We start from the raw sequence: 24,155 nt of genomic DNA on the forward strand, positions 1-24,155 counted from the left end.
TGGGAAATAAGATGTGGCATCCCATTTGAGGATTAATTTCCAGCCTGTAATGAATTGTGAACTTGCGATCTTAAGATAATTAGGACCAGCCTGCTACCTGGTTGTGTTACTTGGTAGTCAGGACTGGCTTAGCAGTCTGCTAGTTTGAGTTGCTCGTTTTCTTTGGGTAAGCTGCCAGTTTTTGTCATATCAAGCAAATCTGTTTTCAACATTCAGGATAGGTTTAAAAGCAAGGACACTGCTAAGCAAGAGAAAGTGAAGCTGTAAGGTGTGATTTTGGTCTTGAAGTGTTAGGCGTCTGATCTTATAGATTGAATGCCTGGAGTAGTCTCTACATCAGCAGTACAGTTGCATGCCCTGAGAATTGATATTTGAGAGATCCGGGCACATAGGCTGTGATGTAGTGGAAGCATTAATCCGTCTTAAAGAAGGATACCTGTTCATTGTCATTTCCAAAAATATTGCTGTAGTGTTTCTTCTTTTCATTTTTAATGGCTAATCTTGCGTTTTGTTGTAGAGTTATATAAGAATTTCTATAATAAAATAGCTTAAAAATGGTTTCTTTGGAGAAATGCACAAAATTTCCACCTACATAATTTATTTTTAAATGGGACAGACAGCACAATCTTTAAACTCATGGAAGGCTTGTTGTTCTGCTTCACAACAGCATTTAAAAATATCATTAAGATATGCCGATTCGTTATGTAATATCCAAAACAGATCATTTTTCTTTTGATAATTATCTTTTGATTTTATATTGTAGTTGATAAAAGCATGGTATCTGCATACCTCTCATATGTTTCAAAAACTGTAATGAGTAGTGACACACATCACAATTCTTCAGTTTGTTACAGAGGTTTTGAGATAATCTGGGTAATACACCAACGGTCAACAGTGAATAAATGAGTTACAGTAGTTTGGGAGACAAGCTGCATCTGTTATTTCTTGCAAGAAAAAAAGAATGGCCGAAGAGACTGAAATCTTGATTTTGCTTAATTTCTTTTATGGCCAGTTTCTAATTTCTTGGTCATTATCTTCCTTGTGGACATACTGTCCATGCCATTTTTATTTAAACAATTGTAGATAATGATTAAAAACAAAAGACCTGTCCATTTCATTTTCAAATTTTATATTCCCTTTAAATGTATGTAGTGGATATATTTTTAATGGACATCATAACAGGGTAGGTTTGCTTGTAGTATCTAGTTTTCTTTCGGATATCTTTGCATCATAATTCTTTTGGAACCCTGCCTGCATCAAAAGTATCTCCGGTATAGTTGAGCTGTTCCAGTCAAGCACATCCAACTCATGCTGTTAAGACAAATCTGTTTTCTGAAAAATTATGCAATTAACATATTTTGGTTTCTGCTTAGCTGAAAATGTCTCGTAATGTAATATTTAGGGCCTTTTTTCATGTAAGAATATGTAAGATGTTGATGTTTAAAATTGCCTTTCTTTGAATCTCAGGGTGTAAATGGAAAATAAGAGAACATTTGTTGTTTCTTAATTTTTTTTGTTCTAAGTCATAAATTATCCAAAAAAAATACATACAGTCGTAGCCATGGAAGAATGTGTGTCTCATATTAAGTTGGTTTATATAGTGTTCTGTGCTTAAAAGGGAACTGCAGTCACACTTTCTCAAACCAGTTATTAAATCTCGGTAACAAAAACATAATAGACAGTATACAGTAGCAAAATTGGACAAATTCTGAATTTACTTAGCACAAAATCATGAACTTTGCGAAAGTACTGTATTGTCACCATGTAGACAAAAACTGCTGGTCTCGACACGGGCGAGGACGAGAGTTTGCGTGAGTTGAGACATAAAACCGACCCTTCCTGCTCACTAGTCACCGTAATGACTCATTTAATAGACCAAGCGCATAAACACGGGTTGTGCAGCAGACATTTCACCACAGAAATGTTATCTCTGCATTCATATCATATTAGAACAAGTAAGTAGTATTTGTCGGCAAAACCATCTCAAAGTCAGATTAAAAGAGATGCATTGATAAGCCTGCTTGTTTACAATGTAAGAGGGCCTTTTCACATCACTGGACGTTTTGTTGCTTCATTCTGAATCACAGACAATGACGGCAATATGGCGCTGCACATACCTGGAAATTGTTCATTTTGTGATGTATTTTGGAGGTTTTACACATTACCGTGTACATTTTACTTTGATTGTAGTTTACACTCATCAATGCCGATTCTCTCTAACCCTGAAATATAAAAATAGCATTGCAGTTCCCCTTTAACTGCAAAACAACTCAAGCAAACACATCGTGAGTCTTGCAGGATAATTAGGTCTTATGTGAAAAACACAAATTGTTTTCCACAAGCCTGTTTGTAACTGAAATCCTTGCCCCAGGAAATGCAAATATTGTTTTGGTAAATGGTTTTAAGAAAAGACGCAAAAGTCAGATCACCTGAGCTATTAAACATTTACTGTAATTTAGCCAAAAATTGCCCTGATTTATTCGTCGTTTCCCCTTAGCAGATAATGTTTTAACCTGAAAACCTGCAGTACAGAATCTTAAAGAATAAGTTGGAGAATATAATTGTTTTTTCTTCTACAGTTCATTCTCCAGAATGAAAGGTAGCAAAAATAGAATACATAATTGTCTTATCAGTCAGATTTACTCAGGACCAGAAGCTTTGTCAGCCTTAGGGTTAAATCTTTCACTTCATTATTTGAAATCTGTGACATTGATTGGTGGAAGAATAAAAACCCAGCATACTGACATTTATGTTGCCCAAATTCCAAAGTTGAAGTTAATTCTAATTTGAAAGTGGGAATGTGTGCTTTACGGTGTGTGCTTTACTAAGATCAGCCGAACAAATTTGAAGAAGATAAATTACTCATGTTTCCAAACAAGCAGATGATGGGCAATGAAAAGTGGGGCTGTAGCGTGTGAGGAGCATGTTTGAAGCAGGGCTTAATGTAATGATACCAACCACATTCCAAATGAATTGATGCAGTGGTTGGACACCCAATTTATGCAAGTTCCCAATTGTGTCATTCGCTAACTCTCCAGTTGATAGAATTATGCCTACCAAGTTTGGGTTAATTGGCAAAGCAGTTTTAAAGAAGAGCTGTTAGCATGGCACATCTTGCTTGGAAGGTGAGATACTGTGTGGGCATATGGTGAATTGCTGCCACCCATGTGGTTCAGTTATGACATGGCACTGTTTAGCTTGGTAATTCGTAAAAGAAGTCCAATATTGTGGTTGACCCTGAGTTTTGTCAGAGATAATGGCTTATCTGTCCCTGTTTACCTAACTTCTGTAGTATGATGTTGTCAGGCTGCATAGTCTCTGAACTTGAGCAATTTCAAGTGGGAAGAAAATTAATCCTAAATAAAATAATTCTGTTTGTTTAAGTGGCGGGTTTGTGTGTTGGTATACCATCAATAAAGGATGAATTATCCCATCTTATTCATTTTTGTACTCAGAGTTTTTATATTTTGTAGATTTTGATTTTATATAAAGGTAAGCTTGAAGTTCACTGCCATAAAATGAGAAATTTCAGATCCCTGCTGACGGATTAAGCCTTTAATATCTAATATTGCTGAAGAGAGCAACACTATACTGTAGGTCTATTATCTATGGTACTGTTGCCCCCATTTGATCATTTTAGGAATTGCTATAAATATTTTATTTACAGAACTGTGGCAATAAAGGAGATGACAGTGTATTAAATTGGTGGTCTTGCTCAAGCCCTTTCTTAAAACGCCTTTACTTTTTTACCCAAGTGACACAGATATTTTGAAGATGCCCTCTGTTGCTTTTCTGGTTTGTTTTGAAGTTTAGACAGAGAGATTGTGGATAAAAGACAATTAAGAAGAGGGTGTACTTATAAAAAATTATATACAGCTGTGATGGCCTTTTTACTTTGAAGTGGTACCTGTCTCTGTCATGGGATGCCTGACATTTCATTACTAATGTTCTTTTTTGAAAGCAAGGATTTCATTGCATCTATATCTTAAATCCAAGTCTTTGACCATTAGCCTTTTGTCTTCTTGAAATCGATACTCTTTTAAGTTCTTTTTTGCTTTGTATTTGTGCTTTGTATTAACTTTCCCCAGACCTTAAAATAATGTGCTGCTGCTATTCTTAATGAATTGTGCTCTCTTTTTCTGCATTTTTTTTCAGCTTGCCATGAAGCACAAATGTTGAAACCGTTGCCAAATTCTGAGGGATCTGCCCTGGGCGAAATGCACAGACCTTCTAGGACGCATTTCAGAATTTATCCTCTTTTTTTCCTGTCTTTGTTATTTGCATTGCGTTGTTGGACATTCAGTGTTAAAAGTAAAGATGTGTTCCAGATGAAACAAAGAAGAGTAAGCGGGCAGAAAAAAAGATCAAAACTGCAGCTTTGGTCACTTCTCCATCAATCTGAAGTCGTCATAAGAACAGGAGCTGCAGCAGCTCTCCAGAGTGGACAGACTCTCCCTTACTTTCATCCAAATGGTAGCAAAAGAAATCAGCCCTTCAAGATGAAGTCTATAAGCCAGTGGAGTGGCTAGGGTTTTAACGTGATAAAGACAATCTAATTTGCTTACATCATTACCAGAAACACTAGGACCTTTACTCACCAGCCGGGCAGTGTGCCTTCCACTTTCTACAATAGTCCATTGGAAACATTTTGATTATAAATTTAGTTTTAAGTGGTTTGGTTCTTAATATTAGGAGCTTCTTCCAGACTGCCTGACTTAGATCAGATGAGAAGTATTTATTCGTCAGTCAGTCTGTTTGTAGCAGTTCTGCTTCTGGAAAGAGGAGAAAAGGCAAAATGGAAAAGAAAAAGGTGGTCATTGATGTGTTAGCATGACCATGTTTTGTGAACATGTGCATGGCTTCTGTAATCCAAGGGTAATGTTATCTTGGTTGAGAAGCCAAGTTTTTGGTTCAAAAGCCCACTCAGCTTCCTGCATTTTCTTTCTTTAGTAAAGGATCTGGAAAACTATTAGAATTTACAGCAATAAAATAATCTTTCCCTGTGACTATCAAAATATCTATAGTCAAATACTGTACATTTTCTCATACTAAATAAGACAGCTTAAGCACTAAAACTATTTGATTTACAGTAGTGAACTTGAAAAAACTTGAATTTGGATTCTTACAAGTGATTTGCCTCACTTTAGAGGTCACAAGACTGTTCCTTTTTAGCATATTTTTTTTAATGAGTGAAATGAAGGATTTTCTAAATATAACAACTCTAGAGGTATGTAAGAAAGTAATCACAGAATGGCTAAATGTACAGTCTTTTTAATTCTATAATTTTAGAAAGTTTTAAAAAAGAATTTTTAAAACGCCTTTTTTTCATAGTGAAGGCCAACATGGAAAAGTAATCCACAAATTCAAATTAAACTTTTGTGTGGCTGTTATTTTCCTAGTTTTAGTTTTAGTTGGTTTAGTTCAGTCACTTGTGAGTCCCTTAAGCACCATTGAGTTGAGTTAAATGTTTAGCATAGCAGTAATTTTATAATATTTATATACAGTTAGTTTTCTGCACAAAGTAAACTTGTGAACATAAGAAATGCATTTGCTCTAATGTGTATCTTTTTTGTCTTAATGTGACATGGATGTATTTTTTCTCTTTGTTTCACCTCAAGTCTTTGGAGTGCCAATTTCATTCTTTGTTGTACAGAATCAGATGTATGACCAAATCCATTGAATCATATTTTTGTAAAGAGACCTACTATACCATCCTGTCTCTCATATTTAAAGCACTTCATTCCATAGTTTTCTTCATAAGGTCATTAACAATTGTTATTAATAGTGTCATACAGTATTACTCTAAGTATTCATGTTCACAGTGGAATAAAAGATCATAAGATGTCTCAGCAAACACAAACACACATATACACACAGTACTGTATATCAAACACACTGTAATTGACTGATTGTGCCGGTCTGGGTGATCATCTCAAATCTAGACAATGTAGAATATGAAAGATGACATTTTATTTACATAAGACAACAGGCTTCTGAACTGAATGTATCCTTTTGCAGAGCAGAAGAGCATTGTGTAGCACCCTGTCAAGTTCAAAATAACATTTTAAAGTTTTAAATGTTTATTAAAACTGTCCCCATTGTACTTTTATTATTATTTTTTTAATTTTTGCTTTATTTGTATTTAACATGCAACCCTTTTCCCTTAATAAGACCTAAAGTGCTCAAGAGCTATGAATTCCTTCTCCAATTATACATTTGGCAGAAGACCTACAATGTGTTGAAGCTTTTCCTTGGATTTAAGTAAATCATTCTTGTGATTTACTTGTTCTGAAACATGAGCAATTTCGTCCACAATGATCTCAGATTATTCTGGCAATTAGCTAAATCCAATTTTCCAAATTGGCCAAAGAATAAGCTTCTAACATATTGGCATGGTGGTTAGTGCAGATGCCTCACACCTGGGGCAAATTATGTGTGAAGTTCACAAGTTCTCCTCATGTTTTCTCTAGGTGCTTCAATTTCCTTTAAATTGTCCATGTGTGTACCTCTCAATGGATAGGCGTTCCTGCCAGAGTTTAGTCCTGTCTAGCATTCATTCCTACCTACAATAGTTGCAACCCTTACTAGGAATAAAACTCTCCAGTAATGCATAAATATACTTTTGTTTACACTCCTCTGAAGACATTTTTTCCAAAATTTGACTCATCATAGATTATGATGCAGGAATATTATCACTGCTGTTTTACTTTTCTAAAACAAAACCCCCCTCTTCCCAAATATTTTCTAACCATAAAGCAAACCACTTAATACTCCCACATAGTTCAAACATCTAAGTTCAGTGCGTTGTTTTTGAGGCTTTTCAAGGCATCCTGTGAGCGTGTGCTTCTTTAATGTGGGTTTGTAAGCAGAGAATTCCTGCTTTGTGAGAATTTAACTTAACATGTGCACTGTAATTTTTTTTCTGTGAAGTACAGGTATTTTTGTCAAGCACAAAATGCTTAAATGCATTTTTCTATTAGAACCAAAGCTTTAGGATTGCAGATGCTGTGGATCTGAACCAAGTCAGGCTAAATACAGTATATTCTCATTCCACTACAGTCCGAAAAACAATTTGTCAGTTAGTGCTTATCAATTAGGAAAAAAAAAACTTTGCCAACAGTTTTCTTTTTGTCTGATTTCTCTCTTAACCTCGTCTTCTCAGATATTAAAGAAAATTAATACACAGTATGGTACTAACCCAAAAGTATCCTCATTAGCACAGCTCTGTTTGAATAACCATTTGCTAATGAAAATCTGAATTGTATTAAAGTATGGTCGGCATAATGTACTGTATATTTTACTTGATATTGCTTTCTATGTTACAGTAGTACAGAATTTGACTGAACCTTGGCAGATGGTTGATGTTGGAGTAATCAGGCTGAAATAAGCTGAATAGACTGGGCCAATGGATACCAAAAGATTTACCGCTATTTCAATGCACTGCACTGTTGTGATTTTTTTCCTCATCTTTGGACCATATCTTCCCCTACTCTGAAAAGAATCATTTAAGCTCCTTAGAGATAATGTACTTTTCCTTCAATGCAGTAGTATCTTCCTTTGAATAAAGTAATTTGCAACATTCCATTAACTTCCATTAAGTTGTCGCAAGCATTTCCCAAAGATTGGACAATGTACTGCTACTACTGTGCACATGTTGCCCTTTGTGCAGATACTGGATAGGTGATCTTAGAATTACTACTGTTTATTCCTCTTATTTTAATTATTTATATAGGATTACTTTGTGTAGAAAGCTAATGACAGATGTTTAATGCAGTGCTTTATTCTGCAGTCTTGCCTTTATTGCTCTGCATTAACAAAGATTCTAAATCATAAATGTTTCAGTAAAATTCCTTACCATGGAGAAACTTATAAATGGTAAGGGTAGTTTCCAATTATCTGTCTTCCTCCCTCCTTAGTTTCTGGTGATTTTTGTCTTACAGGTTATTTGTGCTGTGTTCTTGATTGGGTAGAAGGTGTAAATGTCATGATTCATCTTTATACATGGTGCCACGTAAAAAAAAAAAACAACAGATCTCACCACCTTTTTATTTTCATTCTAAATGTATGTTATCCAGTAATATGTATACACATTACACACAGGTAACACATGTTAAGTGCAATGATTATAAGTCAGTGCCTTTTATTACAAAAGAACACACATAAACACTTAGATCCATATAATTCACATATATAAACTTGGAAAATGCTTTTGTTTATATATAAAATGTTCTAAAATAATGTAAAATAATGTATTGGGTGTACTGTATTTAACCAGTGTATTTTATTTTTATGAAACATGAAGGTCTTTCCACAAACCAAAATAGAAAGAAGTTATTTCTATAAATGCAATCGTGCATTAGATATACATTCTACAGTTATGCAAATGTGCAGTATATACAGTACCATAGTAATATAACATACTGTAGTCAACAGAAAAACCTTTGCTATACAAGTAATATACTTTATAAGCTTAACTGAAACATGAATACACAGGCAATAAATGACATAAGTACATAAAAAACATGCTAATAGATTACAGTAGATAAATTGGAAAAATATAAAACAAAACAATACATATTCATGTGATGTGTAGAAAATTGTCTAAAAATCATTTTTAAAAATCAAGATTTGAGTATAGTGCTTCAGTAACATCATGGTATTAGCATTTGAACATTTCTCAGAGTACTATCAAAGTAAACTTGTGAAGTGTCCCTTGGTGTCCTTGATGCTAAGGTTTGATTTTTTTTCTGTGGTTTGAAGGAGCAAAGGCCAATGTTATTCCTGTTTAGCCTGTTATTAATTATTTTTACACTAAGAAGTTTCACAGTGTGCAGTAATATTACTCAAGTGTATTGTGTGTTTTAGAAAAACACTCGACAAATTAATTCTTCTGCCCTGCAGAAATCATAAATTGCTGTTTCTGAAAATACTGCTGAATCATCAGAATATCAACTGGAATCATTTCTGTGATTTATCCAGATGGAGCCACAAATCTGATTTCAGCAATTTCTTTTGTTTCTGAGGAAGTATGTACAGTGATTGGGATTCAGCAGAATTTTCTGCATAAAGGCAAGACATACAGTACACATAGTGTTTTTTCCATGAAAACTTTCATTAGTTGTTGTTTTAAAATGGACAAAAAGCACTAAGTTGATAATTTCATATATAACACTCCCATCTCTCCTTGTAGTGTCATGAATATTGTAATGGTAGACAAATGCTATTGTACTACTGTATATGTCGGAAGTTATCTAGTAAGTAGAAATGACATTATAATCACTCCTTCTGTTTACGGTAACAAAGAAGGCATTTAACGGCTAGAACTCATTTAATTAATGTTTTTGGCTATTAAGGACTTAATGAAGGCCATTTGAGGACCAGAGCTGTGATCTACTGCTTTCATGTAGATTTTCAGTTTCCTTGTTGTGTGCTAGGAGCTTAAATTCAAACATTTCCAGTCTTTTTCTATTCATGTAATAGAAAACTCTACATAAAAAGATATTGCAGTATTTTGCACTATTCTGTAACATTTTCACAAAGTAAAAATTTGATTTTCTCGCAGAGTCTACATGTGTTAAATTCTTTGTAGTTAACACATCACATTTAATGGGACCACCTGGGTTTATTTTCTTTTGACAAAAAATGAGACTCCAACAAATCTAAAATGTTTTTCCTAAGTTTGAATTCTAAACACTTCTAAAGTATTACAGCACTACAGCATGCACAGCGCAGAACCATTGTTTGTTGTGAAATAATAATCTGAATGTGCTATTCTCTGTTTTTAACACTAGATGGAAACCTTGTTTTTATATTTGCAGTGAAGTAACTTGCAGATATTTTCATTGTTATTACAGTTGCAAATAAATATTACTTTTCCATGGATCATATGATACCATAGTATATAAAAACCTACATTTTGAAATGATTGTAATGTATACATAAAGAATAGAACTATAAAAAAACAAGAAAAAAAATATTAGGGCCAGAAGGCTTGACCTTCCAAACCTTTAATATTGAGAGCATGTAGAATTTATTAGTAATATTGTGTAAACTATAAGGTTTCGAGCCTAATGTATAATTTAATTATTGAACCAAATTTGCATTTTGCCAAAAATATGCACACAGTCCTCAAATCCCATGTTTTTTAAAATGCAGTTTATTGTCATTACCATTGCAACATCGTATTTGCATTGTCATTTTGGTCATATAAAGAATGAAGCTCTATTGCACACAGTAGGTGTCACAATTCAAGATGTGGCTAGCTTGCTTCTTAAAACAAAAGCTTGCAGTGAACTGGGTATAATGAAGACAATGTGTTCTTGTGAAATCATAAGGGACAGTAGCAGTAGTATTACGATACATGTTTCACATGTTAGGTATTAAACAATAAAAGCTACAGTAATTCAGGTTTTTGTTTCTTATGAAAGAATGTATTTGTATAATGTCGAGTTCAACTTGTTTAATCATTCTTTATATTGTATTTCTGTAAGAAATAATAAAAACAATAGGTAGAATTAGACTTGAACAACAACAAATATAAAAGTATACTTAATGCCAACATTGTAATACTGCTGGTGTGTTTCTGTTGTAATTAATTGCTGGAGATATGCACATGGCTGTGTGCTGTACAATTAGTCTGTGCCGTTCTGTGAGATAAGTAGGGCACTTGTGGCACATTTTAGGTCCTTATTAAACATTGCAATTATGTGGCACATTCTTTGTGGCTTTTTTCTTTTACCCTCTGAGGTTTTATGGTTCTTAGACGTACTGTATTTAGAAATATTGTGGAGTTTCACAAATTCTGAACCTTCGGTAATAATCAACAGATGCCCTGATGATTTTACTGATGGGCTTTAGCTAGTTTGCTGTAAACTCTTCATTTCGTTATTCTTTATACGAAATAAAAATAAAGCATTTGAAGGAAAATGGAAAAATAGGTTATTTTGTGCTATCCAGGATTTATTCAGTGTCAAAGTAAACCATTTCAAGTATTCAGTGTCAAACACGTTCAGTACCTACAGTATGATTTCCAAAATTAGCTTTTTTGTTGTGACCTCCAATAATGTTTTAATTATTTGATGAATAAGCAATTCTCGATACAGTATATTTTAATGTTTTGTGTTTCCAAGTTGATGAGATTTCATACCAAGATTGTTTACAGTTGTAGTCAAGTTTACATTTTAAGAAAAAAAACTTTAGTTTATCATAAAGTGTGACCTGCTTTTTATAGCTCTTTCCTTCATAATGCATACAGGAAGGAGAGACCTTTTCCACAAATATGTGGCATACAGTATTCTGTTGTTTGAAACATTACCTTTATATCCACAAATATCATGTACCAGCCAACCTACCACTTTTCTTTTAAAATATAGTTTTAGTTAGCAAATATGACATTAATAATTCCTTGCACTTACAGGTAATGGGGACTCCCCTCCACCACCACCAATGTGCAGCATCCACCTGGATGATGCTACGGCAACCATAGTGCGCCAGAACGCTCACCACACACCAGCTATCAGTGGGGAGGAGAACATAATGATGAAGCCAATTCATTTCGTTATTCTTTATATGAAATTATTTTTACTTTTTTTTGTCAATTTACTTTTTTCACCCAGTTTCTCCTTTATGCAGAAACAGTTCTATAGACATCTTGTACAGAAATTCTAGCCATTTTTTTAGTAAACAGTTAATGAGATAGCTCTGTATTGAGTACTACAAAAAGCATTTTTGTTTTAAGCATGTGTAGAGAAGGACAAATGAGGTTAGTGACAACAATGAATCAATTAGATTTGATTGATAAATGTGATGGATTAACACTCCATTTCATATTGGCTGTTCATGTACAGTATTTTACTTTGAGTTGTTTGGATCATATTTCGAACGATTCTCATCAATATAAATTAAACATTACTAAATTACTTTGCTTGGTTTCATCTTACTCAGACTGCTAAAAGCGGTATTGATAACAGTTGCTATTGTAGGAAGCACAACTGAATGCTTTTGAGCAAAATGTTGATGCATGCAACACACTTACAGTATAATGTAACTTCTGTGCCTATGCGCAGCAGTGCATGCATTTTAAATTCCTTTTCAAAAACAGTATTCTTCCTTGATATATTCTTGAGATGTGGCAATTATGACTGAAAATTGTGGTATCATTTTTGTGCAGGATTTTGTGCATTTTTTGCTGTCAATTTCAATAGGGGTTTCTGAATTACTTTTTTTTAATGTACACTATGCAGTACAGTATGTAGCGTATTTGTAGTTTTTGTGCCTACAGTTCCAGATCTTTTGTAATGTTTCTGTACACTCACTGGATGCACCAAGCATGGATTTTAAGCCCTCTCAAAAGTGGGTTCCTTTCACACCTGTATTTGGGCAGCTGACAAGAAACCACTGTTTAAAAGTCAACATGGCAGTGGCTCAAGGTGAGTATCAAGGATCACAGGCATAATTTTATTGTTACTATTTGTCCTGGGTTATGAAAATATACTGGAAAAAAAATCATCACTATTACAATGCTGCTTATTTATTATGTATTAATATTTTCATATATTTATTATGCTGGGTAATTTCAGGAATATCTTGTTGTTTTACAAAACATTCATACTATTTAAACCTTAGATTTGTGTTTTGCTTTTTAAAATAATTTTACCAATTGTCAAAGACAATGAAAGCCCATTTAACTCAAAATGTAAGATTAGGTCACTGAGTTAGGTGAACAGATATTTTTCTTTTAGAATGTCCATGAATACTTAAGAAAAATTAGTGAATTTGTCTTGTCTGAAACAAGACACATTGCTACCATATTTCAGCCCAAGGAAGCAAGCATTGGAACATTTCTCAGATATTGATGTAATGCCAGATATTGATTGATTTTGCTTGTTTTCTACTACACAGCTGTCTTTAAAACATAATGTAAGTGTACATTTTTTTCTCCTTCATTCTGTATCGTTTTCCTAATTGAAACTGGAAATGAAGAGTCAAGTAGCAACTTTTCATCAGTATAAGTTAATTTTGCTTTTCAAAGATTTCGTATTAGGAGAATGGATCTGTTGGACAGCAATATTCAGTAGATTTCACTGAACTTGAGCAACACATTTTGAAGCTGTAAGCAAAGACACAGTTGTTCTCTCCAGAGTACAAGAAACATCCATTGATTTTCTGCTTAGTCTGCTTTTTAGAACCATTGCCACAACTCATCGTGAAGTTGACCTATCAATGGGGTTAATACCCGATTTCATTTATTTTAAAATGTAATTTTTCCGAGAATTTAAGAGCTATGGAAATGGAAACGGCTCACTCCACTAAATTCCTGATGATCCAGAATGAAAGATTGATTAGAAAGAAGATTACACACCTATGGGGCTGGGTGGCCATGCACAGTTGCGACGAAAAAACTGCAAATGGATTAAAAATCAAATTCTGTGACACGGGACAGTAAAATCAGGAAAAGCTATTTGTTGTATTTTTTTTTACATTAACAGGTCTCAACTTCTTCTTCTTCTACTGTAATCCATACAAGAAATTGATCTTTTTTAAAATAAAGCATTTGAAGGAGAGACCTTTTCCACAAATATGTGGCATACAGTACAGTATTCTGTTGTTTGAAACATTACCTTTATATCCACAAATATCATGTACCAGCCAACCTACCACTTTTCTTTTAAAATATAGTTTTAGTTAGCAAATATGACATTAATAATTCCTTGCACTTACAGGTAATGGGGACTCCCCTCCACCGTTACCAATGTGCAGCATCCACCTGGATGATGCTACGGCAACCATAGTGTGCCAGATCACTCACCACACACCAGCTATCAGTGGGGAGGAGAACATAATGATGAAGCCAATTCATAGATGGGGATTATTAGGAGGTCAAGACTAGTAAAGGCCATTGGTTAACACCCCCAGTCTTTTTGAGAAACACGCTGGGATTTTTAATGACCACAGAGAGTCAGGACCTCAGTTTTACATCTCATCTGAAGGACGGTGGCCTTTTACAGTATAGTGTCCCTGTCACTGTCCTGGGGCATAAGGACTCACACAGAGCGCAGATTGAGCACCCCCAACTGGCCCCTCTAATACATCTTCTAGACATCTTCTATACTAAATTGTATTTAGTATGTACTGTATAGTATATGGCATTGAGCATAGTGGCATGTTTGGAGCTGCTGCCTCACAGTGTTTATTTCCAACCTTGGGTCTCTGTTTTTTGTGTACAGTAGTTTGTATCTTTGCATGTTGTTTAGCAGCTCTGAACTCCCTGCTTCTGTGACCCAGATGGACTGAGCTCTCAACTCTTAATTGTGCCCTGTGCTTATAGCACCCTCACCAGGATAAGTGACTTATTGATAATGGATGGCCCAGAGATTTTCTAATTCCCTTTTTAATTTGGAAATTGCTGAAAATTATTCTGCTCTTGAATTATGCATGTGCTGGGTGTATACTGTTGTATAATTGTATTCATGCTGATGAAAAATGTCTCCAAGACTAATGAACCACACAAGGTAAATTTTAAAATTACTGTGTATATACAGTATGTGATTCTAGAAGAAATGTATAGGATAATTGATTTTTGTAATCAAAATAACCCCAAAAAATCATTTTTACAAGTTCACATAGTGCCGTTATTGGTAACACTTCAGATAAAATATAATTGCCAGTGTGTATCAACTCAGAGTAAAATCATTTTATGGTTATTATGATTAAACAAGTTGGGCCCCACTGAATAAAAGGGGAATTAATCAGCTTGAATACTACCTAAATCTAGAATCAGCCTTGTCAGAATTTGTTCTCCAATACACAAAGATTTTCTACATTTAAAAAAAAAATGATTCTATGTTTTGTGTATAAGGTCTTTTTTACTGGATAAAAAAGATAGGATAATATGTTTTAAATGCTTGAATTGCCAGTTGTTTTGAAAGTTTTTAATTTCTTCTTGGAGTTATCTTTTTGATTGTAGAGCTGTCAGTTCAATTGCTCATACTATTAACTGCAGTTCTCGCCTCTTGGTCACGACACTACAACCACAAGAGGGCGCCAAGTCACCTGAGACGAGGATGGTTTTATTTCCCCAGTCTTTAAACCTGTTCTTGGACATTAAGAGCGTTTGTGTTATATGGAACTATATAACAGTTACGAAAAAGACATCCCCAGCTTAATATTTGAATTTATAAAGAGAGGTAGAATTTATAATCAAGGTGATAATATCCAAAGAATAAGAATGCTAAAACTATAGACTACAGACTAAAAAAAAGGAAAATCTTTTTTAAACATTAATAGTGGGATAGAGCATTAGTGTTAGTTCCAAATTTTGACAAAGATCCAAGTCAAAATCAAATCTTTAATGTACAGTGTGAATTAATGTCTCTCCTTTATCCACTCCTTTATCTCCTTTATACATTTTGACTGAAGATATGTAATCTTGGTAAATATGGTAATGCTGGAAATTGCTTATTAATTTTACTGCAGTACAATATTCCTTGATTCCTCTAACAAAGGATAATATTGAACAACAGTTCCCCAACACAAAAGATTTTTAATACATTTCTATAATGTAGTGGTCTCCAAAAAAAATGGGCCAATCAATTATTGGTTGAAGTTGCTGTTTTGGTTTAAATATTGATCTTAAGAAAAAGACTGTGTTGTTTGTGCTTAATTGTTGTGTTCTTTACAAAAATTGCAGACATTTTTAAATATGTCATGGGGCCTTAGATATTTAGAATAGAAATGTGTACAATTAGTTTTCCCTGACGGTGAGGTTGGAATGGTCAATTAATTAATGAAACCCATGGGACCACATTTTGAAAGAAAGTAATGAGATTTCACCCATTTCTACCTAATGAGGAGGTAAAGATGCCTCTTTTAACACTCAGAGTAATGCCCCATGTCATTTCTGATGGTTGATCATCTTCGAACGCAAAAAAACCCAGGAGATCTAACAACTATTAATTTATTTTAAGCACACAGCACAGTTTTCCATGGTGCCGCCTCACTTGCGTTAATGAAAGACTAACTTCCGATGCTCGTTTTTTTTTACCGAGGTGAATTTGTATTGAAGTGACAAGGGCCCCTGAAATATTTTCTCTCACCCAGTAAGGCATTAAGGAAAATGAAGCTTGCACTGAGATTGAAAGGAAAAAACAAATAGAATTCAGGCTTTTTAAAGTAAAAAACGTAATCAAGGGTGGCACGGCACTACAGCCTCACAGCTCTTGAGTCCTGGGTTTGATTCTTCTTCTCTGTGGTTTGCGTGTTCTTTTAGATCTACTACTCCAGGCTCTCTGCGTTTCTCCCGCGTCTCAAAGTCATGCTGGCGAAGTCATGACCTTGCAATGGGCTAGCTTCCATCCAGAGAAAGAGCAGACGCGCGTTCTCAGCCCCACTTTGCGCCCTTTTGTTTCTGCCATAGAGTCCAGGTTGCAGGATCCCATTCCAGGAGAACCACTTTCTGATGATGGATAAATAGATCCATCAAAGTACCACCGACTTGGGCAGATGTGGTGATATTAGACGTGCAGAACAGGTGCTCTACCAAATGAGGATCCAAAGTATTTCATGCATTTTATTTCCGTAGTAGCAGAGTGTCGGCAGTTCAGATATAGCACATTACTATCATTTTATATATTCTATTATACATTCTTTTTCAAGACTTTTTTTTGGGAGCAGCTGTAGAGTTTCCCTATAGTGAATTATTTTTTCCTAAATCTAAAAAAATAACCTGAAAAGCAAAGGATGGAGTATATCAAAGTGGTAGCGGAAGCAATTTGACTGTGGTGACTAATGCAAGATAAGCTTCTCATAAAAATCCTTTTCATTTAATTATCTGCATGGCTTGTTACCCTGGGACCTTGTGAAGTTAAGCCACCACTGAAATGACCTAATTCTGTATTGTATGGCAGATAAGCTGTTTGTTCCCAATAAAATCACCTGCAACCTGATATGATCTCGTTATTAGTTTGATATGGGCAGCAGTTGAGGGAAAGTACAGACAAACAGGCATAAATAGAAATATTTCAATCTTCTCTGTGTTGGCGTTGTGAATAGAATGACAAAAGCAGACACTCCTGAAGGAAGACCAAGCAGTAAATTAGCCATACTTCAAGAGGATGAGGAAATTATATAAAACTCATAACAAAATGTAACCCCTTTCTATATACATTATAATAAACCGAATCATACATACCAAATGTTTAACTCTAAATGTTAAATATGAAATTCTATCATAAAAAAATGCATTTTCTTCAAAGATTAAGTGAAACTATAGTGAACCCATTTCCTGTGTTAAAAGACAGAAACTTTTTCAGCAATGCAACACTATCCTTCAGTCCTTAATGGTCACATACTGATCATAGCTGTTCTAATGTTTCTTCAGTATAACTAAATATAAATTACAGTATACTTCCAGTTTAAGAATTCAAAGAACTGTATTAAAGTCCTTCTGAAGTTTTTTTTATGTGTCCATAGAACTTTGAACCAGGAAATGCAGGGAAAATTCCTTTGTTTTTAGTGATCTTCTTTTACTTTGTGGAAACCTACTGTATCAGTGTTGAAAACTGACAAGTTTAACACTGTCAATTTTGACATTTTAAGAGCTATTTGGTATTTGATTTGATAATATTTGCACAAAAGATGCAAAGGTGGTCAATTGTATCCCCATAATCAGCCAATTACAATACAGTTAATAGTTACCAATAACAAAAAGCCACCCAGCCAAGATCTGCTTACCTGTCAAATGTTGCACTTGCTTGCTTGATTAATGATCTGCAAAAACAACAAATGGCTCCATGGGCTGTGCAATCAGAGCGTATCATGGTTTACATTGATCTGCATCCAGAGCTGAAGGATTTGATTTAATTTTCCTCTTTTTGTCTGTCTAATTGAAAAACAGTGCTGTGAAAGAGAAGAATTAAGACAGGAATGCATCTATCCATCATCAGAAAGCTGCTTATTCCCAGTGCAGATCATGACAATTCATAGAAGTATAGAGCAATGGGTAGCACTTTGCCATAAATGGGATACCAGTCCATAGCAGGGCATCCCTGCACACTTTAGAGAAACCAGTTACCTAGTCAGCACGTTTTTGGAATGTTAGGGGAATCAGAAACACCTAAAAAAAATCACATATGAGCACAAGAACATGAAAACGTCTCGCAGAGTCTTGAAATTCTGAAGGCTATAACATACTGATGAGAAATAACTTATTTGCAATGTATACTGCCTTAGCAATTTCTAAGCAATAGTCTAATAAAAATAGAACTGCAAATTGCTTTGCTGACTGAAGATGCAGAGATGTTTGCCTTAAAGATGGAGGTATGAATAATAAAGTGGTTTCAACAACTAGGCCAAGATATAAGGCCACAGACCGAGGAATGCAATGAAATATATTAATCTTTGTCATGTCCTTCTGGGATTTTAATTGACCCATGAGGCAGTTCATTTAATCTCCAGTAAAGGTTTGCTTAGCTTAATGAACTTTCTGTTTCTACCAGCGAGCCCTTTGTCTGCAGTATCATTCAGCCAAGAAATACCTAATAACTGCACTTACAAGGCTGTCCACTGAGGGGCATTGTTACAATAATAAAAGCAGCTATGAATAGAGTAATTAATCGTTTTAAAAAGTTTTGTGTAAATAAATGTCTTGCAATTCCATAAAAGCAATTGTTCCCACCTTCTTTTTCATATCATGGGGCTTTAAAATGTCTCAGTCTGATATGCTTGATTCACCGGTTATCCGTTGTTACTGTATGTACTGCTATATTCTTTAACAAAATATTTTCATGTATGTCAAAATGAAAAAAAAAAGAAAACTAAAATGTATATTGGCCTTAATCATCCCTATTTTAATTGTTGCAGTTGACTTTTATTTGGTAAATCTCAATTTGGTTTAAAAGCCTTTCCGATTTCCCGAATGCAGTCTTGTGCATTTTACAAAATGTGAATCTGACTAAGTGGACGAGCACTGGGGCTTAAATAAGGTCCCGTGTCTCGTTAAGACGATGAAATATGCTCTGTTTCTTGGAATGCAGGAATCTCATTTTCCTCCTTAAATGACTCCTGCTCAAGCCATGCATGTGAGAAACAGCAGTAACAATCCCAGCTTTAGAACCAGTGCCTCAGGGTGCTGCTGAGCTCAATACCCCTCTTGGAAGGATAAAACACTAGATAGATTGTGATACTGTATGTGTTAAGGATGAGCTATCACTACTTAATAGCTATACCAGGGTGAAAGGGTAGTTTGTGCAGTAATGCTGGTCTGCTATCAGGGAAAGATTTTATGTAATTTAAGAGTTTGACATAGGCAATTCTATAAATGTTTATGAGACTGGCTTTGCGTATTCTGTACTGTATGACTTGTTATAATGAATATACCATTTCTAATCAGGCCACACATTTCCTGTAAAACACCTATTTATTTTAGTATCAGACTACAATAAACTCAATTTAATAGTACACAGAGAGACGCATTAAAGACACAACAACAGCTATTGGTTTCAGTACTCATTTATTGCATTTTTAATGCCACTCTGTATTCTTTTCTTTGAAAGAGCAGCATTAGTTATATAGGTTTTTTTGTCATTCCCAGTGTAGACACAAATGCCATACATTATGTGAAGTGTGATACACAAGCTGATCTTACATGTTGAGTACTGAAAAAGACTAAAGAAGAAAAATGGGAGAAACATTTCTTAATTTTCCATTTGTGTTCCACTGGAGGAAAACCTTTAATTACAACAAAGCTGTGATAAATTTCTGGTTGCCTTTAAATTCAGATTCAAATGGACTCCAGCAGGATTTTATAAATCTCTTTAAATCACCAACAGCTAAGGAAATGGCAAAAAAGACTGGTCCAAGTAAGCCAGCAATTAATGGAATTAAGCAATAAAAAGGCAGAGTAAACAGTAGATATAGATTAGGTGGGTAGCTGCATCAGCATGCGTAGGCTGCAAAGGAACAAGTAATAGGTTTATTCCGTGCTGAAAAAAAAAAGAAAGAGAACACAACGTTTCGGCCGTGGAGCCTTCTCGTTGTGTTCTCTTTCTGAGTAGATACTGTATAGATGCCTTCCTGAACACCCCTGATGTATACAAAACATGAGGAGCATGTTTGTAGATAATCTTATTGCAGTGGATGTGCTGTTTACATTTAACCAAGTGAATCATCTGTGAGTATTTCCTCTGAACTGTTAGAAGCCTCATATCATGTTAAACAACATGGTTGCAGATAAGACAAATCTTAATCCAGACTATATTGCAAATATTAAATGGTAAAAAATCAGTATATAACCTGAGATACTTGGACAAAGATTAATGAGTTTCCTTCCACATATCCAAAAGCTAGTAATTTTTTTTCATACACACGATACATATTCTTCATAGCTATTAACCCTAGGACAATTCTACAACAATATTATACAAAATCCAATTTATGGCCACAGTAACATTGGCTGTCCTGTTTCCAGTAATGCTGTCCCAGGATCAGATTAAGGACAGACTAGAGTTCTGTGACGCACACTAATTTGGGCTGGAAAATGGGCAGGGAATTTTTTTGAATGCCGTTGTATTTAACTAAAGAAACAGATACACATACATGTATTCCTAGGTATTTTACAATTCCTAGTAGATATCCCTGAAAATGTGTATTTAAACTTAACATTCCTATAATTTTTGTAAATCCCATTTCTTGTGAGTTGTATTACCTTCCAGGAAACAATGACATTTCTTGTTTTGTTCAACCTTTGTGTGGAAGACAAGTAACTGCAGCACTGATTTCCATCACAACATATTGTGTTAACTGTATTTTGTGGAACTTTAATCCAGTTATTTGTGAATCATGCTCAAAGACACTGAAAACAGTGTTGCTTTATTTTTCCTTTTTAGTTCAACTGCTCAGAAATTTCTGATTTTAATCTACACCAACAGAGACCAGTTAATGTTGCAGCATTGAAATTTAACTTAATCCATACTATGACCAAATCAAATTTCTTTGTTCATTATGTAGGCTTCACAACACCATACTCCAGTTATTAAACACTCATTCCCTGAAATAAAATTTCTCCCGGTGTCTCACTTACCCTTGCCATGTCTTTAAAGTTCTGTAAGATCTGGAGGTCATGTCTGGTCTCAGATACAAACCATAGAAATCATGGCCACAGCAGCCAAATAATCAAATACAATATGACCAGCGTTTTATACGAGAGCCGGGTGGTTTGGAATCAACAAAAGAGAACTGGAATTGGAAACCCCTTTATACTGTAAGTTCCATTTTTTATCCCTACCGGTCCTAGATTTTTTTATCTTGAGTGTTTATGTACTGTATATCACGGGTGTTTGTGGTTTGTTGGCTCAGAAAGGCGTTGGTTCAGATTCTTATTAACAACCAGTTTAACAGCACTTGCTCTGCTTATCAACATTTCACTGAAGAACATTTAAAGTAGCTAGTGAGAAGCAACAATCAGAGCGTGGCTAAAAAAAAGTGTCCAGTGATATCTTTCAATTTTTTCAGATTTTTAAACCACAAAGTCCCTTATTCCTGGCTAGTGTTCCCCTGTGACCTGGAGACTTTCCTAGAAGCAGAGGGCACAAAGTAAGACTACATCCTCAGTGGGATACCCGCTCATTTGTTTGGAAGGTGGGAGAAACCTGGAGTACTCCACAAAAATCTCCATGAATGTGAAGAATGGGAAACTCCCTTTAAAAAGCTCTCCAGTTTGGAGTCGAACCCCAAACCTACGAGGTGGGAACCAGCAATGTTAGGTAATAAACTACTTGACATTTTAGAATATATGAAATTGATGCTGCCACCTCCAATATGTTACTGATGCTGGGGTGCTGAAGCTTTTAATCTTTTATTTTTTTCATCACAAAAATAGATTTTTGTACATGCCTGGTGTGATCTATATTTACTATAACAGTAGAAAAGGAAAAAGGTTTGGGTTGTGAGCATGATTTCATAATCACACGGTATTATAATCACATACCGCTGAGCAGTACCTGTTAAACAAAGATGCAGAACCTGTGGTGAAAAATATTAATGATGTTTTTTATGCAGTGTTCCCCGTGTTCCCTTTTGCAAAACTCATCATTACCATGTGAACGCCAGCTAATAATGGTATACTAAGTGCATACTCTGATGCCCCAATGATTGTACCTGACAGAAGTTATTTCCATCACATTGAACAGCAAGAAATCTCAAAAGAGCACAGAAAATATAAGTGCTGTTATTATTTAAACAGTCTATAAATAGCAGCTGCTTCAGCCTGGCAAAGGTCCCACAAGTCATTCAAAATGTGTCTTTTATGATTATTGTGTTACAATTACAGTGCACTCTTTCCAGGTACTTTGCTTACTGTGGTGCTGGATTGGCTAGTCTAGTTGCTGGAATACAGGAAGTGTCAATTAAGATGCTGTTTTGAACATTTACATAGAAAGGCACTGAAAACCTTAAAGAAAAATAAAGTATGCCTTCTTTTTCAAATTGTACAGTTCTGTTACGAGGGATAGCTCTTAAACATATATCATTAAACATTCAATTGTTAATATAATTTCCTTTAGATACTAGAGGGGGATCATGTAATTGCATCTGAAGATCCTGCTTGGTGTATAAATCTAAACCTTTTATACAGTATTTAGAAAATGGAAAATAAAAATCCAACTGAAAAAGTTTAGAACAATTTTAGAGTTAGATGTAAAACTAGTTTTCAAATGAAACAAAATTGTTGCTAAATACCACATATCCATCTGTGATTACTCAGCTACTGTAATACATCTGTGACAGGTTTGGTGATTGTCGGACACTTGTGTGCAGTCCCAGTGTCTTACAGACAAGAATTAAGGGTAGAAACTCTTAGGAGCTTATCTCCAGAGTTGCTGTCTTTTTTTCTAGTTTTGGCTATTTTGAAAGATGTTATGCATCATCTTCAAAATCTTAAAAAAGGCAGAAAAAAGTAAACATCTGGTAGATGCCAATTGGTAATTGGTGGGTAAATGTTGCCTGTAAACCCAGCTCTGTTTCTGTTTTAACATACAAAAAATCAGAATTTTCCTCCTTTTACTGAACATTCACTTTCACTGTTATACTAACCCCAATCCCTCAATACAGACTTATAATAAAAAATCCAGGCTTTCTGGTAAGGAACTAAATAGCCTACAAATGGGACATATTATGAAGAAAGTCTACGCTTACTGATTTGTGACTTCAAAAAGCTGGTACAAACTGGGGCGGTCTCCATAACCACATCTTCAAAGAGCGTCTCATTAGGAGCAGAGAGAGCTGCTTAATGTGCAGGGATAGAAAGCAATGAAACAAGACAGATAATTAGAACCTTTTAAATAAGAATTCTTGAATTTCTTTCAACACCGTTCATGTATTCAAATTTTGTTTGTCTGCTTATTTGTTCATCCAGATTTGTTTTTTTGTGATACAATGATGAGATGAGACACAAATCATTGAAAACATTCATTGTATATTCATCTCATTTCAGGGGTTTACTTCCATGTCTTCAAACAGTAAATTAACAGTTTCTCAGGTACATTTGTGGCAGTCAGTAGTTACAGTATAATACACAGTACGGGGAGTGTATTGGATCCCATGGGAGAGAACATGTTGTTGCCTTTGGGGGTTAGTTGTACACACAGTGAGGGTTACAGTTTAGATAAGGAAACTACCACTGGGAGTTGTGGAGTAAGTGCAGGAAATGAGCTGTATGAGGAAGTCTAGTGCTACAATGAAGGATTATACTGAAATTCCTTTTTTTGCCAATTAAGATGTTCTTAACTTCTTTTCCGTGTGTTAAATAATGTACTGATCTGTGATTTCAACAAGCACATTGGAAAAAGATTGTACCCATCTTGTCATGTTTAGTGGTCTCGTTAATTTTTAAATGGATGTTTTACCAAGTACATTGATGATCGGAACTAATTATTTTTGACCTGCTGGAATGCACTCTGTAAAGTAATGCTACCAAGGCACATCAGCTTCCTTTGCAGAAAAATGGATTCTGACTGATATTCAAATAATCTTCTGTCTTCCTGCTTTGTGCTAATGCTGTCGATCGTGCTAGTTGTGTGTGAAATCTAGGTCAAATAAAATCTCTTAAGTGACCTGTATACTGTATAGTACTGTACATCTTCCGGCCAAAATATTGAGTACTG

General features: G+C 34.9%; 1 protein-coding gene across 8 annotated transcripts in view; it reads left to right on the top strand.

The window, feature by feature from the left end:
- stxbp6 (syntaxin binding protein 6 (amisyn)) overlaps positions 1-12,882 on the top strand; it is a 109,462-nt gene extending 96,580 nt beyond the window's left edge. For 4 of the 8 annotated variants that reach the window (XM_088648331.1, XM_088648329.1, XM_088648333.1 and 1 more), the window contains exon 6: positions 11,417-12,882. In XM_088648331.1, coding sequence (XP_088504457.1) covers positions 11,417-11,485 — 69 coding nt within the window. In that variant the 3' untranslated portion in view covers positions 11,486-12,882. Of the gene's footprint in view, positions 1-4,155; positions 10,713-11,416 lie in introns of those variants that run through there. The other 4 variants (XM_088648335.1, XM_088648336.1, XM_088648328.1 and 1 more) reach the window with 3 other exon arrangements.
- The last annotated feature ends 11,273 nt before the right edge of the window (positions 12,883-24,155 follow it).

The sequence above is a fragment of the Lepisosteus platostomus genome, chromosome 10 (genome assembly GCF_059453375.1).
Source record: "Lepisosteus platostomus isolate fLepPlt1 chromosome 10, fLepPlt1.hap1, whole genome shotgun sequence".
In the NCBI taxonomy this organism is placed as follows: domain Eukaryota; kingdom Metazoa; phylum Chordata; class Actinopteri; order Semionotiformes; family Lepisosteidae; genus Lepisosteus; species Lepisosteus platostomus.